General features: G+C 36.0%; 1 protein-coding gene across 2 annotated transcripts in view; it reads right to left on the bottom strand.

Moving 5' to 3' along the window:
* The window catches only part of LOC121375475, a 46,492-nt gene that overhangs the window by 11,243 nt on the left and 18,321 nt on the right, over nucleotides 1-16,928 (bottom strand). For both annotated transcript variants that reach the window (XM_041502945.1, XM_041502946.1), the window contains exons 8-12: nucleotides 14,982-15,058; nucleotides 13,851-14,073; nucleotides 8,355-8,515; nucleotides 5,343-5,517; nucleotides 2,495-2,806 (exon numbers count right to left, since the gene is read on the bottom strand). In XM_041502945.1, the coding sequence (XP_041358879.1) occupies nucleotides 2,495-2,806; nucleotides 5,343-5,517; nucleotides 8,355-8,515; nucleotides 13,851-14,073; nucleotides 14,982-15,058 (948 nt within the window). The remainder of the gene's footprint in view (nucleotides 1-2,494; nucleotides 2,807-5,342; nucleotides 5,518-8,354; nucleotides 8,516-13,850; nucleotides 14,074-14,981; nucleotides 15,059-16,928) is intronic.

The following is a 16,928-nucleotide window of genomic DNA, read 5'->3' as shown; positions in this document are numbered from 1 at the left end:
AGGTAGGGTCAACCCAAACAAGAGCCTTATGTGTTGGAAAGATGCATACCCGGACCACCAACACATAATGACACTTTAGCAAATGAAAAACGTATAATTTTAGAGCCATTTTGTTTCGTTTTTGTGACGTCCGGTGGTATAGCTTGGGGCGAAGTGACGTCAGCTCCTGACCATCTCCTGTATGTACAGTGTAAACAAAAGCAGTAATTTTCGACAAGGCGCTTCTCTTTGATCAACCTGACTTGTAAAACAGCATAAATGACATAATAATATAATAAACTTATTTAACTAAATATATTTCAAGTTGCATTAACGGACTATACATCAAGACAAACTTGTATACATCAAGACAAACCTGTACACATGAAGACAAACTTGTACACATAAGACAAACCTGTATACATCAAGACAAACCTGTATACATCAAGACAAACTTGTATACATCAAGACAAACCTGTATACATCAAGACAAACATGTATACATCAAGACAATCATGTATACATCAAGACAAACCTGTACACATGAAGACAAACCTGTATACATAAGACAAACCTGTATACATCAAGACAAACCTGTATACATCAAGATAATCATGTATACATGAAGACAAACCTGTATACATTAAGACAAACCTTTATACATCAAGACAAACCTGTATACATCAAGACAATCCTGAATACATCAAAATAATCATGTATATATAAAGACAAACCTGTATACCTCAATACAAACCTGTATACCTCAATACAAACCTGTATACATAAAAATAATCATGTATATATAAAGACAAACATGTATACATCAAGACAAACCTGTATACATCAAGACAAACCTTTATACATCAAGACAAACATGTACACATAAAGACAAACCTGTATACATTAAGACAAACCTTTATACCTCAAGACAAACATGTATACCTCAAGACAAACCTGTATACATCAAAATAAACCTGTATACACCAAGACAAACCTGTATACACCAAGACAAACCTGTATACATCAAGACAAACTTGTATACAGCAAGACAATCCTGTATACAGCAAGACAATCCAAGACAAACCTGTATACATCAAGACAAACCTGTATACATCAAGACAAACCTGTATACATCAAGACAATCATGTATACATCAAGACAAATGTGTATACATCAAGACAATCATGTATACATCAAGACAAACCTGTATACATCAAAACAATCATGTATACATCAAGACAAACCTGTATACATCAAGACAAACCTGTATGCATGAAGACAAACTGGTATACATCAAGACAATCCTGTATACATCAAGATAATCCTGTATACATTAAGACAAAAGTGTATATATCAAGACAAACCTGTATACATGAAAGAAAGAAAGAAAGAAAGAAAGAAATGTTTTATTTAACGACGCACTCAACATATTTTATTTACGGTTATATGGCATCAGACATATGGTTAAGGACCACACAGATTTGGAGAGGAAACCCGCTGTCACCACTACAAGGCCTACTCTTTCCGATTAGCAGCAAGGGATCTTTTATTTGCGCTTCCCACAGGCAGGATAGCACAAACCATGGCCTTTGTTGAACCAGTTATGGATCACTGGTCGGTGCAAGTGGTTTACACCTACCCATTGAGCCTTGCGGAGCACTCACTCAGGGTTTGGAGCCGGTATCTGGATTAAAAATCCCATGCCTCGACTGGGATCCAAACCCAGTACCTACCAGCCTGTAGACCGATGGCCTAACCACGACGCCACCGAGGCCGGTCTGTATACATGACAAACCTGCATTTAAATGCTATTTGAGCAGGCACATAAATGTGCAGGAAATGATGCAAAGGGAGTCTTGATTGTTGTAACTGTCCCCCCAGAACATATATTTAAAAAAAGAAAATCTGCTATGAACAGGGTGTGTGCTAGTGGTTACGCAAACAGACCTGAAACTGGTAGGTAATGGGAAGGTGTAAGGTCAGCTTAACTTCTTTCTTAGTACAGTAACAAATGTTCATTAACCTATTGCAAAGACAGCCCAGGTAGCCGAGTGTGTGATCGGGACATTTTTAAGCTAAAAAATATCTCTATCTCTGTCTTCATCTCATTTGAACAAATGCCATATTAAGACTGATATATGCTGTCTTGTTCATTGAGATTTCCCTCTACCTGTCACAATAATGTTTGACACCTTCTTGCCAACCCTCATATGGACATACCCATTTTAGTTTACACCATTCCAACAAGTGCTCCACGACTGGTATATCAAAGATCATGGTATATGCATGCTAACCTGTTTGTGAAAATTAAGTGCATATAAGAGACATCAATCATGCTGTTAATTGGCAACAGCAGTCTATGTGGAATCAGCAGGTGTGTTTTGGAGTTTTTCATTCTAGAACATAAGTTTATTTTGTTTAATGACACCACTAGAGCATTTTAAAACAAGTCAAAATGAAAGAATGACTGTAAGCTGTAATGTTACTGTAAATATATATATATATATATACTCACGTCTGACTTCACATATAATCGAGTTGCTTCTTGGACCAACACGGTTCTGTGAGACGGCCTGCAGGTGCACCCTGTACACTGCACCACCATCAAGACTGTCTATGCGATAGCTGTCTACATCACTGGGGACAGTTTCCATGACAGGTGGCTGGGAACAGTTCCCAGCAGCGCTGACATCACTGAGCTTGCAGTAAGTGAGGACGAGGTGTGAAACGGAAGACGTCACGGCACACGGTGGCCACGTCCAAGCGAGAATGAGACTGTTCACTGACTGGTGATCGAGGAAGTGCACCTTCTGTGGAGGCTGTGGAGCTAGCAATACAAGGATCATACTGATTATAACACTGGCCTTGGTGGCATAATGGTTTAGGAAGAAGAAAATGTTTTATTTAACGATGCACTCAACACATTTTATTTACGGTTATATGGCATCGGACATATGGTTAAGGACCACACAGATATTGACAGAGGAAACCCACTGTTGCCACTTCACGGGCTACTCTTTTCGATTAGCAGCAAGGGATCTTTTATATGCACCATCCCATAGACAGGATAGCACATACCACGGCCTTTGATGTACAAGTCGTGGTGCACTGGCTGGAGTGAGAAATAGCCCAAATGGGCCCACTGACTGGGATTGATCCCAAACCGACCGCGCATCAAGCGAATGCTTTACCACTGGGCTACGTCCCGCCCCTGTGCAGTGGTTAAGCCATCGGACTATAGGCTGGTAGGCACAGGGTTCGCAGCCTGATACTGACTCCAACCCAGAGCAAGTTCTTAAGGGCACTACACCCTCTTCTCTTTCACTAACCACTAACCAACTAACAACTAACCCACTGTCCTGGACAGATAGCCCAGATAGCTGAGGCATGTGTGCCCAGGAGAGCGTGCTTGATTCTTAATTGGATATAAGCACGAAAATAGGTTGAAATGAAATGATTATGATGATGATGATGATGATACATATGCAGCTGGTGATAATGATAATAATGATTTTGATGCTAATAAAGATGATACTGAAGATGATGTGATTAAGATCAATGCATGCAAGCCTAGGCACACAACTCACCTTCTGGACAGGCTGTCTGAGACAGAGGTGAATGGACCAGTGTTACAGATTTAAAAAGTTCAACATATTCCTTTTATCATTACATGCTAGGACCTCCACGAGTCAAAAATGTTGGACTCCAGTACTAGAGTGTCAAACTTGACCTGGATCTGAGTACCCGACACTTACACTAGCTGATAATCATACTAAGGAATAAAGTAAAATAGTATTATGCATCTTAATTCCACGGCTAAACATAGATGCCAAATCATGTCATTGTAATTATTGTAAACTGGATTAATATTGCGACATGGGTTTTTTTTTACGAATAGGCACCTTAGCACATGTTCGCAATGTTTAAATTTCTTGAATGACCGTTGGCATCTATAACAAAAAACCTAAATGGCCAATATTGCCTATATTGGTCCGGAAAAGACACCTCATTGTTGGGAAAGTGGTGTTTCCTGTTACTTGACATCAAACAATTGTCTCTGGTACTGAGTAAAGAGGATTACCCACCTTGCGTGTAACAAAACCACAGCTCACGGCTTTAGGTGTTAAATATACCGGTACCTTTGGTAGCCGAAACAATTAACGTTTATTTGCCACTGTTTGGTGTGGTGCTCATTAGTAAATAGTAGAGAACTAAAGCGCAAACGTGAAGTTTTTATCACAGGGTGGACATTAGTGGTCATGATTTATAATAATTATTGTGAGTTGGTCGAAAATGGAACAATTTGGTGCTATACTTACTGGTATTTAGCATTTCCAAACGTGTCTGTTACATCAATAAATTGAATGATAATTATTATGACTGTATTTTGTCTGTTTTCCTTCATGGTTTATTAGTTTATAGAAAATCAGACACCACCTAAACACACTCTTAAGCTGGAAAATAATCAATCTGATTAAAATTATCTCTACTGGTCTACCAGCTAGCTAGTAGATCTAACAGCATTGCGTGGACTCCCATGTCCAGGTGACATTTCATCTATAAATAACAATTTAAATATCGACCAATTACACTTTGCCTTTTATAGTGTTATTCGTGAGAATACAAATTATAAAAATATCGGGCGATACTATTTATGCAATAGGAGTACTTGTTGGTCTATTTCAACATTAAAAAACAGGGGGAAATGTGCAGTAATAAACTCTGGATTGTATACTAGTTTAAACAGATTTTATGGCTATACCATCATGGTTTTTGTTTTCATCTTGAAACAAATTTTATATAAAATTTTATATTAAAATTAGTTTCCGGCATACTTCGTAATTCACCGGAATCATTTCATATGACCTCGGCATAATCCCAAATGTTTTCAAATTCTTTTCAAATCACTGGCATGATTTTGCAAGTAAGGTTTTGATTGGTCAAATGAAAGGTCAACTGGACATGAGCTCCAACGGGGTGCTGTTAGATCCACAGGTAATAGTAATTAACCAGTGGAGCTAATTTTAATTAGATTGGAAAATAATGTGTGTGTATAAATTTTGCGACTTTTGGTTGGGAGCGAAGGACGCAAAATTAATACACACGCATTTGCTTCCCAATTTACAGTATGCATTCCACGCATTCAGCTTTTGTTTTCCCACCATACCCCTATAATGTAAGCGGCTGCATGCATATGATAAAATGACGTAAGAAAATATAATTAAATGAGAGTGCTCTACCTTGCACGGGTACTCATGGAGACCCTATTACATGCATGTTACATGAATTTTAAACAACTAACAGATGATCTTTTAAAAAACAAAAACTCAGTCTTTGTCATCATTAACAAACTATACATGTACCTTTATTGACATTGTAAACACACTGTTGCCATTGGATACCACTGCTGATGACATCGCCATTGCTGTCATGTTGTTCAATGGATACCCCAATGAGATGCGTGTGGAAGGCATCATGAGGTATTTGAATATACTGGTCTTTTTTGTAAGATGGCACCGCCTTCCAGAAAATTTTATCCTTCAAACATTAAAAAAAAGGATTGTTAGGTATACAATATCTGTGTCAAAACAAGCCAATAAAATAAGGTGTTACAAAGAAAGAAAGAAATGTTTTATTTAACGACGCACTCAACACATTTTATTTACGGTTATATGGCGTCAGACATATGGTTAAGGACCACACAGATTTTGAGAGGAAACCCGCTGTCGCCACTACATGAGCTACTCTTCCGATTAGCAGCAAGGGATCTTTTATTTGCGTTTCCCACAGGCAGGATGGCACAAACCATGGCCTTTGTTGAACCAGTTATGGATCACTGGTCGGTATAAGTGGTTTACACTTACACATTGAGCCTTGTGGAGCACTCACTCAGGGTTTGGAGTCGGTATCTGGATTAAAAATCCCATGCCTCGACTGGGATCCGAACCCAGTACCTACCAGCCTGTAGACCAATGGCCTACCATGACACCACCGAGGCCGGTAAAGGTGTTACAAAGACTGCAAATCGGACACTCTTTGAGATGTATTTGGACATGCCTCAGTAACCCGTACACTCAACAAACAGTAATGGTTATATTATGTTCTGCTTGTGACTTTATTACTTGTCCATGACTGATATATTATTAAAGTCTGTGGCTCCCCTTCTTGTGACTCTATTACTTGTCCATGACTGATATATTATTAAAGTCTGTGGCTCCCCTTCTTGTGACTCTATTACTTGTCCATGACTGATATATTATTAAAGTCTGTGGCTCCCCTTCTTGTGACTTTATTACTTGTCCATGACTGATGTATTATTTAAGTCTGTGGCTCCCCTTCTTGCTCGGGACGGGACACAGCCCAAAGGTAAAGCGTTCATTTTATATTGTGTGGTTGTTCTGGGATTAATCCCTGGTGGTGGGCCCACTGGGCTAGTTCTCGTTCCAGCCAGTGCACCACGACTGGTAAATCAGCGGTCATGGTACATGTATGTGCTATCCTGACTGTGGGATGGTGCATATAAAAGATCCCTTGCTACTAATGGAAAAATGTAGCGAGTTTTCTCTCGCAGGCTAAATGTCAAAATTACCAAATGTTTGACATCCAATAGCTGATGATTAAAAGATCAATGTGTTCTAATGTGGGCTAAAAAAACAACAAGCTCTAACTTCAACTTTCCCCTTTCTAGTGATCAGTAAGAATAGCCTATGTGGTGACTTCAGGTTCGTCTTCTTTCTGTGAACCAAGCGTTTGATACTTATTTGCTGTAGACTGGCCTCGGTGGCGTCATGGTTAGCCATCGGTCTACAGGCTGGTAGGTACTGGGTTCGGATCCCAGTCGAGGCATGGGATTTTTAATCCAAATACCGACTCCAAACCCTGAGTGAGTGCTCCGCAAGGCTCAATGGGTAGGTGTAAACCACTTGCACCGACCAGTGATCCATAACTGGTTCAACAAAGGCCATGGTTTGTGCTATCCTGCCTGTGGGAAGCGCAAATAAAAGATCGCTTGCTGCCTGTCGTAAAAGAGTAGCCTATGTGGCAACAGCAGGTTTCCTCTCCAAATCTGTGTGGTCCTTAACCATATGTCTGACACCATATAACCGTAAATAAAATGTGTTGAGTGCGTCGTTAAATAAAACATTTTTTTTATTTTTTTTATTTGCTGTAGTTTAAAATATGATGGAGAGTCATTAAAGGCACATACCCTAGTTTCAGCCTGTTAAAAATGGACAAGTAAGTTTAGTTCATCTACAAACCAGTAACACATTTGGATATGGTTATAACAGAGAGAAGCTAAAGTCTGTGATGTTTAAATAGGAAAAGAAAAACCCACGTCTAAAAATAACTAAAGCTTGTCTCGGAAACCATTACTTCTCAGACGAACGTGCATTGTTTTAGAATTATGAAAAATGCATTTTTGGGTATTGCAAAAACCTGGATGACCAGAACCACTTCAGATGTACGAAAATGAATATTCTAAATAATAAAATGTAAGAACTTCCAATTTAAATTATTAAAAATGGCTTTAATAGTCAAACAAATATGTCATGGTGTTTTAAAACTAGGGTCCGTCTCTTTAAAGTAACATTACCTGTAATTTCCTTTTAAAAGAAGTAATGGCATATACAGAAGTTAAAGCAATTGAAAAAAAAATCACAATCATACTTTGAAAATTTAGCGACTTACATGTAGTATAACACATAAAGCACATTCTTCCATCATATACTAATATTGTAGTGTGGAAAACAAAAGGATTAATATTTATCCTATAACTTATCCATGTCATAAACCCATGTGATAATTTAGTGTATTAACCTATGTAATAATGGTATGCAAATTAAAAGGTATATGGAAATTTGAAAGGTCTCTCAGTAATAATGTGTTGCTGTCAATGGGTCATTTGTTTACAAGCCAACAAGACCTGTATACCTGAGCGTAACGTTTTCATAAGATTGAGTTAAAATGTGTGACGTCAAACTAATTTGTGTTAATCAAGATGATGTCATATAGGCAACTTTAGTACTATGATTTACTAAATATCGCATGAAAATATTAATTTAGAAGTGTCATAAAATAAACAGAATTTGCTACTCGTGTTTTTTAATATGCTGAGCCTTGACAAGGAAAGAAATGGTTTATTTAATGACCCACTCAACACATTTTATTTACGGTTATGTGGCATTGGACATATGGTCAAAGACCACACAGATATTGAGGGAGAAAACCTGCTGTCGCCACTTCATGGGATACTCTCTGAACCTCGACAAATACCGATTAATGTAGACTAGCTTGGTTGATATTTTCCATATTAAAAAAACACTTGTGACGAATCCCCTACATAAGTGGCAGTTATATTTTAGTTATTGCCATACCATGCACTGAGGTTGCTCTAATGATCGTTGACACCAGTAGACCGTGTAGTTAGTGTCATCTCCATTTAGCAGTGAAATGTTCGTCCAAGTCAGATGATACGTTTCCAACATGTCCGTCTGGTTCACCAGCTCAACTACAATGTTGTGTGGTAGTTGGGGACCTGCATGTGAGAAAATAAGGGTATACAATAAACAGTACAACACTGTAATGTATGCAACCATTGTATGTCATAACTGACATCTGACCTGACCTGACCTGACCTGACCTGACCCTTGACATACCTGATGACTACTGTGAAAAAACAACCAATGAGATTATGACATAAAATTAGCTGCAAACATTTAGTAATTCATCAGAGGAAACCCACTGCATTTTTCCTTTTGCAGCAAGGGATCTTTTATATGCACTTTCCCGGAGACAGGAAAACACATACCACAGCTTTTCCCTTAGGGAAACAACTTATACAAACTTATAAGTGGAATATACTTAACTTATACGCCACTAATAAGTGGCCTATAAGTTACCTATATATTGGTATAAGTGAAGTATAAGTGTGTATAAATATAAGTGAAAAGAATGGTTAACTGATACATCACTGATACTCCACATATATTTCACCTATAAGTGGTTTATCAGTGGTATACGTGAACTGGAATTAAGAATTTTTTTGTTTGTTTCTATAAGTGAAATATAAGTGAACTATTAGTTTGAAGATAGTCCTTTTGCAAAGGAAATGATGTGTTCCAAATGAACGGAGGAAAAACTAAGCTCAAAACATTTTCATGGTTATTTTTTTTAAATTCATAACTTCTCACAGGATTTATCAAATTCATTGGGAACAGTGGCTAAACAACCAAACATACATGTAAAATAATTTGATAGTATTTCCAATAATAATAAAAAAAATTATTAATATTAATATTAATACACATGATGCTATATGATTATAATTATCCCATGCTACATCCTCAAATATACCCTCCCCACTCACCACCTGTCACAATAAATATCTGTAAAATTGTAGCTACAGGGCAGGGGGTGGGGGGGGGGGGGTGTGGAGGTGAGCCCCATTTCAATGTTAATGATATGGATTTATTTTATCTATTAATAGTAATTTGTATTTTCATATAAAAAAGTTAATTAACTAAAAAAAAAAAATAAGAAAAAAAAAATTCAAGAAAAAAAGCCCACAAAAAAAACAAAGACAATAATGACATCAGGAATTCAGATAGAACAAAGGATTATTATGAGAGGTGCAAAATCCTGAGATTAATAGCCTTGCCATCTTAGGCAACTTCAAAAGGACTTAATTCAGACACCACTGTGTGGGTCTCCAGCCAGTAGGAGGAAACCAAAGAAGAAAACCAAAATGGCGGCACCTGGACATTTTCTTTGTGCACATGTGTTTAGTTAAGACTATACTTCATGTCCGTGGAACAAGTCTATCATACAGGAAAACTAAATTGGTAAATATCTGACTACATGTAGCACCTATTTTTTTATTTTAACAGTTCATGTTTTTCATTTAAAAACCATGCATTACAATCATTGTTGGATTTTCAAATCAGACAAAATGGCAGCATTCCTTTGTCTGATAAATTCTCTTTATTTATGTTAATGCATGTGCATAGACATTTCATTTAGTGAATACAACTATACTAAAAGTTCAAACTAGTGCTGATTATAGTTATTTTGTCACACAAAGGTTTGGTGGTGTTGTTTACATTTAAATATTATAAGTAATTAGTAGTAATTAATTAAAATATACTTGTGGTTTCCCTCTGTTACCAACAAACATGATTTTTTTTTTTTTTTTTTAATGTCAAGGCAAATTTTAAAGTTTTTAACTCCATATGATCAATTTCTAGCTTGGAAGTATTAATAAGTTATAATTTTTAATTATATAATTTTGGTCATTGTGACCTGTCCCTCCATTTCTGGTAATGGAGGAACATTTGTGCCACTGTACATTAAAACAGTTTGCGTGATAAAACCAACTTGAAAAGCATCATATATATATATATATGTATTTTGATTAAATGAACTAAAATAATTTATCTAATGTTCATCAGCTTCTACAATTCACAAACACTGGAAGTCTTTAGATATCACCTTACAAAGGGATTACATAGCTCCACTAATTGGGGCAATAAAATGTCTATAGGAGAATGGGAGTTGTCACCTGATCACTTTGTACCTGTCTTATCAAAAGGATGTGTATCTCTACTTCTGGCAGACTAAGAGTAATTAATTTACTTCACTTCACACAGTGCTAATTAAAAGCCCAAGGGAAATGGGGGCAGTTGTAATGACTGAAATTTTAAACAGTAACATGAAATATATTTTTTAGCTTTTATGTTTGCTTAATACAAATATTCATTTTTATAAGCCCAATCATTGCCTGTTAATATCATTTACATTAAACTGTTCTACAGTCAGAATACCTATTGTTTGTTCAGAAAAATGATGCTACAGAGAACACCAAAAGAAAAAACTAGGGCTATCATATTTTTTTACAAATGCACAATTAAAATGGATGTTTTTATTTATTCACCAGTTATCTCCAGATACATACATGTTGTAATGGTTCATGTACTGAACAAATCAGTCTGACTGATGTTTTATTAAAGTTGATCATCCAGCTATAATATCCTCAACATGCACAGACAAATACATGAAACTTTACCATTTGGATTATGGAAACATAATCAGTCGAATCAGAGAAATTTATAAACAGTCATTTTGCATGATTCTTTCTAGTAGTTTCCAGAACTTAAAGGTAGAGTCAACTCAAACAAGAGCCTTATGTGTTGGAAAGATGCATACCCGGACCACCAACACATACTGACACTTTAACAAATGAAAAACGCGTAATTTTAGAGTTAATAAAAAAACATGATTATTCCTGCTAACTGGGGGCAGCCATTTTGCTTCGATTTTGTGAAGTCCAGTGGTATATAGCCTGGGGCGAAGTGACGTCAGCTCCGTCCATCTTCTCTATGCACAGTGTAAACAAACGCTCTAATTTACGACAAGGCGCTTTTCTTTCATCAACCTGACTTTTAAAACAACACAAATGACTTGATAGTATAATAAACTATTTAACTAAATATATTTCAGGTTACATCAATAGAACGAAATGGAGTTATAGTATTTTTCTTTTTAAAAAAAATCCAAAGAAAAAATGCATACTATTAGGCATATTGGTAGGGCACGTTCGAGCAAAAACTACCACTCACGATACCCAAGTGATATTTTTCTTTTCTTTGGGATGACGTAATTGGTCAGTTCTGTGATTTTAGATGGGAAAGTCTACTTAATCAAGGGTTTTACAGAATTACTTACAGTAATAAAGCAGGGCGGTTGGTAATGTCCATTACGATTTGAGGTGTATCCGTGCTGTTATCACACAATACCCTGTGATCTTCATAAAAAAGGCATGTCTTGTTAGTGTGTCTAGACACAGTGTCTGGGGACTGTCTGAATATACACCTGCCAATTAGAAGTAAAATTGAAAATTTAACTGAAAGTTTGTTTTTTCCTGAAGTTTTGATTCCCCACACCTGAAACTTGGTAGGCTGTGATTCTGTAACTTAGTCTTTAAAAACTAACAGAAAGAACTAAATGTTTACATTAAACAATTGCTAATTGCATAGCAGATCTATCCAGACTATATAAAATAATTTTTTCTTTTTTCTTTTGCAGAATCCCATCTGAATGTTGGATGACATATATCAAGATGGCACTGAACAGGACATAACTGAAGAAAAGGGATGTGAGAGAATCCAATCTAACATTTGAAAATAAATATATACATTTATATTATTTATAAAATATTTCTTTGCATATACTGTTCAGATATATTAGTGGGTCACATATCGGGAAGAATAAAACACCACTTTGTTAAGACTATTGTGCTTCAATGTTTATGTTTTGCTGACAGTTTACAGATAGGGTGTGGAAGTGCTATCATACTGTACCGGTGACATAAGAACAATAACTTTTTAAAACAATTATTTGAATTAAATGGGTCCAGGGAATTCCCATGGTATTCATGGATTTTGAACTTGTTGTTTCATTCTTCTTTTTTCTTTTCTTTTTCTTTTTTTGACAAAACGTTTGTTACCGGTTGGTAGCTTGACCAAAATTGGTGTCCATTTCCATGGGTGGAGATAGGGTCAGTCGCATTAATACAGCAATTACCGGAGATAGATTGCTGCCTAATTTCATTTGTTTAATGATGTCACCAGAGCACTGATCACTGGCTACTGGATGTAAAAAATAAATTGATAATTAATTCTGACCCATAGTTTTCAGAGGAAGCTCTCTACATGTTTCAAAAGCAGTGAGTCATCTTTTATATGATCTTACCTCAGACAGGACAGAACATACCACAGCCTTTGATATTCACTTATATTTCACTTACACTTCACTTAAACAGCATTTTTGTAAAATATCAGTGAATCACTTATAGTTATACTTCACTTATGTTTCATTTATAGTGGGTTTTTTGTAAAATATCAGTGAATTACTTATACTTCACTTATACAGCAATTTTTGTAAATATCAGTGAATTGCTTATACTTATATAGCGGTTTTTTTGTAAAATATCAGTGAATCACTTATACTTCACTTATACAGCAATGTTTGTAAATATCAGTGAATCACTTATACTTCACTTATACAGCAATGTTTGTAAATATCAGTGAATCACTTATACTTCACTTACATTTCACTTATACAGCATTTTTTGTAAAATATCAGTGAATCACTTATACTTCACTTATACAGCAATGTTTGTAAATATCAGTGAATCACTTATACTTCACTTATATTTCACTTATACAGCAGTTTCTGTTAAATATCAGTGAATCACTTATACTTCATTTATATTTCACTTATACTTCACTTATAAGTCACTTATATATATATCTAACACTTCTGTTAAATGTAAGCGAATGACTTACACGTCACTTATATATATAGTTAACACTTCACTTATGTGTCACATATACATGTACTTTGTATAAGTGAAACCTCATTTGCATACAAAATCCTAATCATTTACTTATAAGTCACTTATACTTCAAAAGTATTAACGACTTATACTTCACTTATAAGTGAAAAATATAAGTCATTTTGGTAAGGGAATTGTCCAATTGTGGTGCACTGGTTGGAACAAGAAAACACCCAGTCAGTTAAGTGGATTCACCGAGGTGGGGTTGAGACAGAGATAAACAGATACAGACAGCTAGATAGACAAAGTTAGAAAATGGTACATACACACTCATACACATATGGTAATGTTCATACATATTTTATTTTTTCCATTTAATAAAGGTGACCGATGTCAAATGCTTGTAATAATAAACTCTTATAGTAAATTCAACCCACGTTTAACAGTTGTTCAAAGTCATATGGTAAATTTTTTCATCTTTAATCAGACAGTTGAATTACAATAAACAATATTGTTTGTTAAGATTGGTCTTGGTCACCTATGTTTTTGTCTGGTATGTAAAATGATGTATAATTCTTGGAGATTCCTGCTCTGTTCTTGGTGTAGATCTCCGCGGTGAAACCAGCACTGCTCATTTCAGGAAAGGTGAACGAATTTGATGATGGAGGCTCTGAGAAGGTCAGAGTTCTTCCCGTAGCCAGGTTTGTCACGTTGATGATGTATTCTCCCTCTGTGCCGTACCAGTCCTGAGACTTTAACGTCTAAAATGAGATACATGATGTGGTTTACGGTACTCAGATGACATCAGTACATTGGTCCAATGTCAATTTTGTTTGGAATTGTCATTGTCATAATTCACCATCACGTCTAAAATGAGATACTTGATGTGGTTTACGGTACTCGGATGACATAAGTACACTGGTCCAATGTCGATTTTGTTTGGAAAAGTACCGTAGATGTTCTGAAATTCAATTTCCTGCATTCTACAAGTAAAATTCATTTCTGCCTTAAGATTTACTACCAATAATATTTTTGATTCAGAATTATTGGTAGGAGTACAGCCCCCCCCCCCCCCCCCCCCCCCACTCCGCTGTGCCTGACATATGGGTAGATCTATACTAGTACTTTGCACTAAATCAGATGTTGTTTAGGTCATAGTTCCAGATTCAGTAAAAACAGCTGCAGCCCTGAAACTGGCTTTGGTAGTGCAGTGGTTAAACCATCGGACTACAGGCTGGTAGGTATAGGGTTCACAGCCCGGTACCAGCTCCAACCCAGAGCAAGTTTTAATGACTCAGTGGGTAAGACCACTACATGCACCCTCTTCCCTCTCATTAACCATTAACAACAAACCCACTGTCCTGGGCAGACGGCCCAGATAGCTGAGGTGTGTGTCCAGGACAACGTGCTTAAACCATAATTGGATATAAGCACGAAAATAAGTTGAAATGAATGAATGAATGTTAATCAATAATAAGCATTCATCATCCCTACATTTTACACTCATTTTAAAAACAAAACAAAATTAAAATTCAATGTAATGAAGGACATTTTTTATTTAACAACACACTCAACTCAATGTAATGAATGCATGACCATCTTGTTTTCTGGACTAATTAATGTGTATTGTAAAAAAAAAAACATTTTGCTTTTGCTACTATAACATTACCTGGAAATAGATGATGATCTGCCCATTATCAGTGACTGTGAAACATCCAACACAGGATTCTGGCACCAACACCGGAGCTGTTGAAATATAATCATTCAAAATGTACAATGAAAATTAAGTTTATTATGATAACAATTTGCCAAACTGCCAGTGTTTTCAGATGAGTGACTCAGTCTGTGACCTCACAGTGCATGAGAAATCTGTTATTTATACACTCTTTTAATAAGATGACCATTGGTTTTTTTGTTATATCATACAGCGATATACAACATGTTGGGGATTGATTTAAATGCATCTGATTGGCTGGGTAGCCCAGTGGTAAAACACTGGCTTGATGTGGTGTTGGTCTAGGATCAATCACCATTGGAAGTAAAGTTTCTTTTATTTAATGACGCCACTAGAGCACATTGATTTTTTATCTTATCATCGGCTATTGGACATCAAACATATGGTCATTCTGACACTTTTTAGAGGAAACCCGCTGTCGCCATATAGGCTACTCTTTTACGACAGGCAGCAAGGGATCTTTTATTTGCGCTTCCCACAGGCAGGATAGCACAAACCATGGCCTTTGTTGAACCAGTTATGGATCACTGGTCGGTGCAAGTGGTTTACACCTACCCATTGAGCCTTGCGGAGCACTCACTCAGGGTTTGGAGTCGGAATCTGGATTAAAAATCCCATGCCTCGACTCGGATCCGAACCCAGTACCTACCAGCCTGTAGACCGATGGCCTAACCACGACGCCACCGAGGCCGGTCACCATTGGAAGGTGCATTGGACTGTTACTTGTTCTAGCCAGTGTACCATGACTGGTATATCAAAGGTATTTGCTATCTTGTCTGTGGAATGGTGCATAATATACAAGATCCCTTGCTACTAAGATTACATGAAAATGTCAAAATTACCAAATGATTGACATCCAATAGCCAATGATTCATAAATCAATGTGCTCTAGTGGTGTTGTTAAACAAAACAAACTTCAAGTTTATTTGATTGGCTGCTCCTTGGTGATGTGCATATGCCACAGCTGCATAAATATGGCCAAAAACACAATAGTTAGCTGATCAAGCCTAGCTCTGGATGGGTCTGGGTCTGGCAAATATGGTACCAGTTGAAAAAGAAATGAACTGAATTGAATGTAACATGACAAACCACATGTGTGTTGGCGTGAACTACAGATATGGCAGCAGATGATGTACAACATGCATTATATTTTGACAGCACCAGACTCGCCATACCCAAAACCCAGTTTTAGTGTGTTTATACTCGAAAGATTGTTCTTTTAAATCTAGTTTGTGATATATATACATATACACGGATATATATATATATATACGGTATATATATTCAAGTGCCCTAAAATATACATACATATATATATATGTAGATATATATATATATACACAAACAATATATATATAGATACACAAACAAGATATATCGTATACACACACATATATATATATACACACACATATATATATATATATACCACATTGATATATATATATTAGTGACACATATATTATTATATATATATACACATATATATATATATATAATATATATACAAAACTTGTATATATATATATACACAGTCAATATACATATTATTTGGTATATATATATATACATATATATGCTACATACATATATATATATATATACATATATATACATACATATACATACATATATATACATATATATATATATATATATATATATATATATATATATATATATATATACAAAATGTTTGTTTTGTTTAGTGACACCACTAGAACACATTGATTAATTAATCATTGGCTATTGGATGTCAAACATTTGGTATTTCTGACTCGTAGTCATCAGAAGAAACCTGCTACATTTTTCATGTGCAGCAAACGATCTTTTATGTGCACTTTTCCAGACAGGAAAGCACATACCACGGCCTATAATTGA

The sequence above is a fragment of the Gigantopelta aegis genome, chromosome 6 (genome assembly GCF_016097555.1).
Source record: "Gigantopelta aegis isolate Gae_Host chromosome 6, Gae_host_genome, whole genome shotgun sequence".
NCBI lineage: Eukaryota > Metazoa > Mollusca > Gastropoda > Neomphalida > Peltospiridae > Gigantopelta > Gigantopelta aegis.
This window is presented reverse-complemented; position numbering and strand designations above follow the sequence as displayed.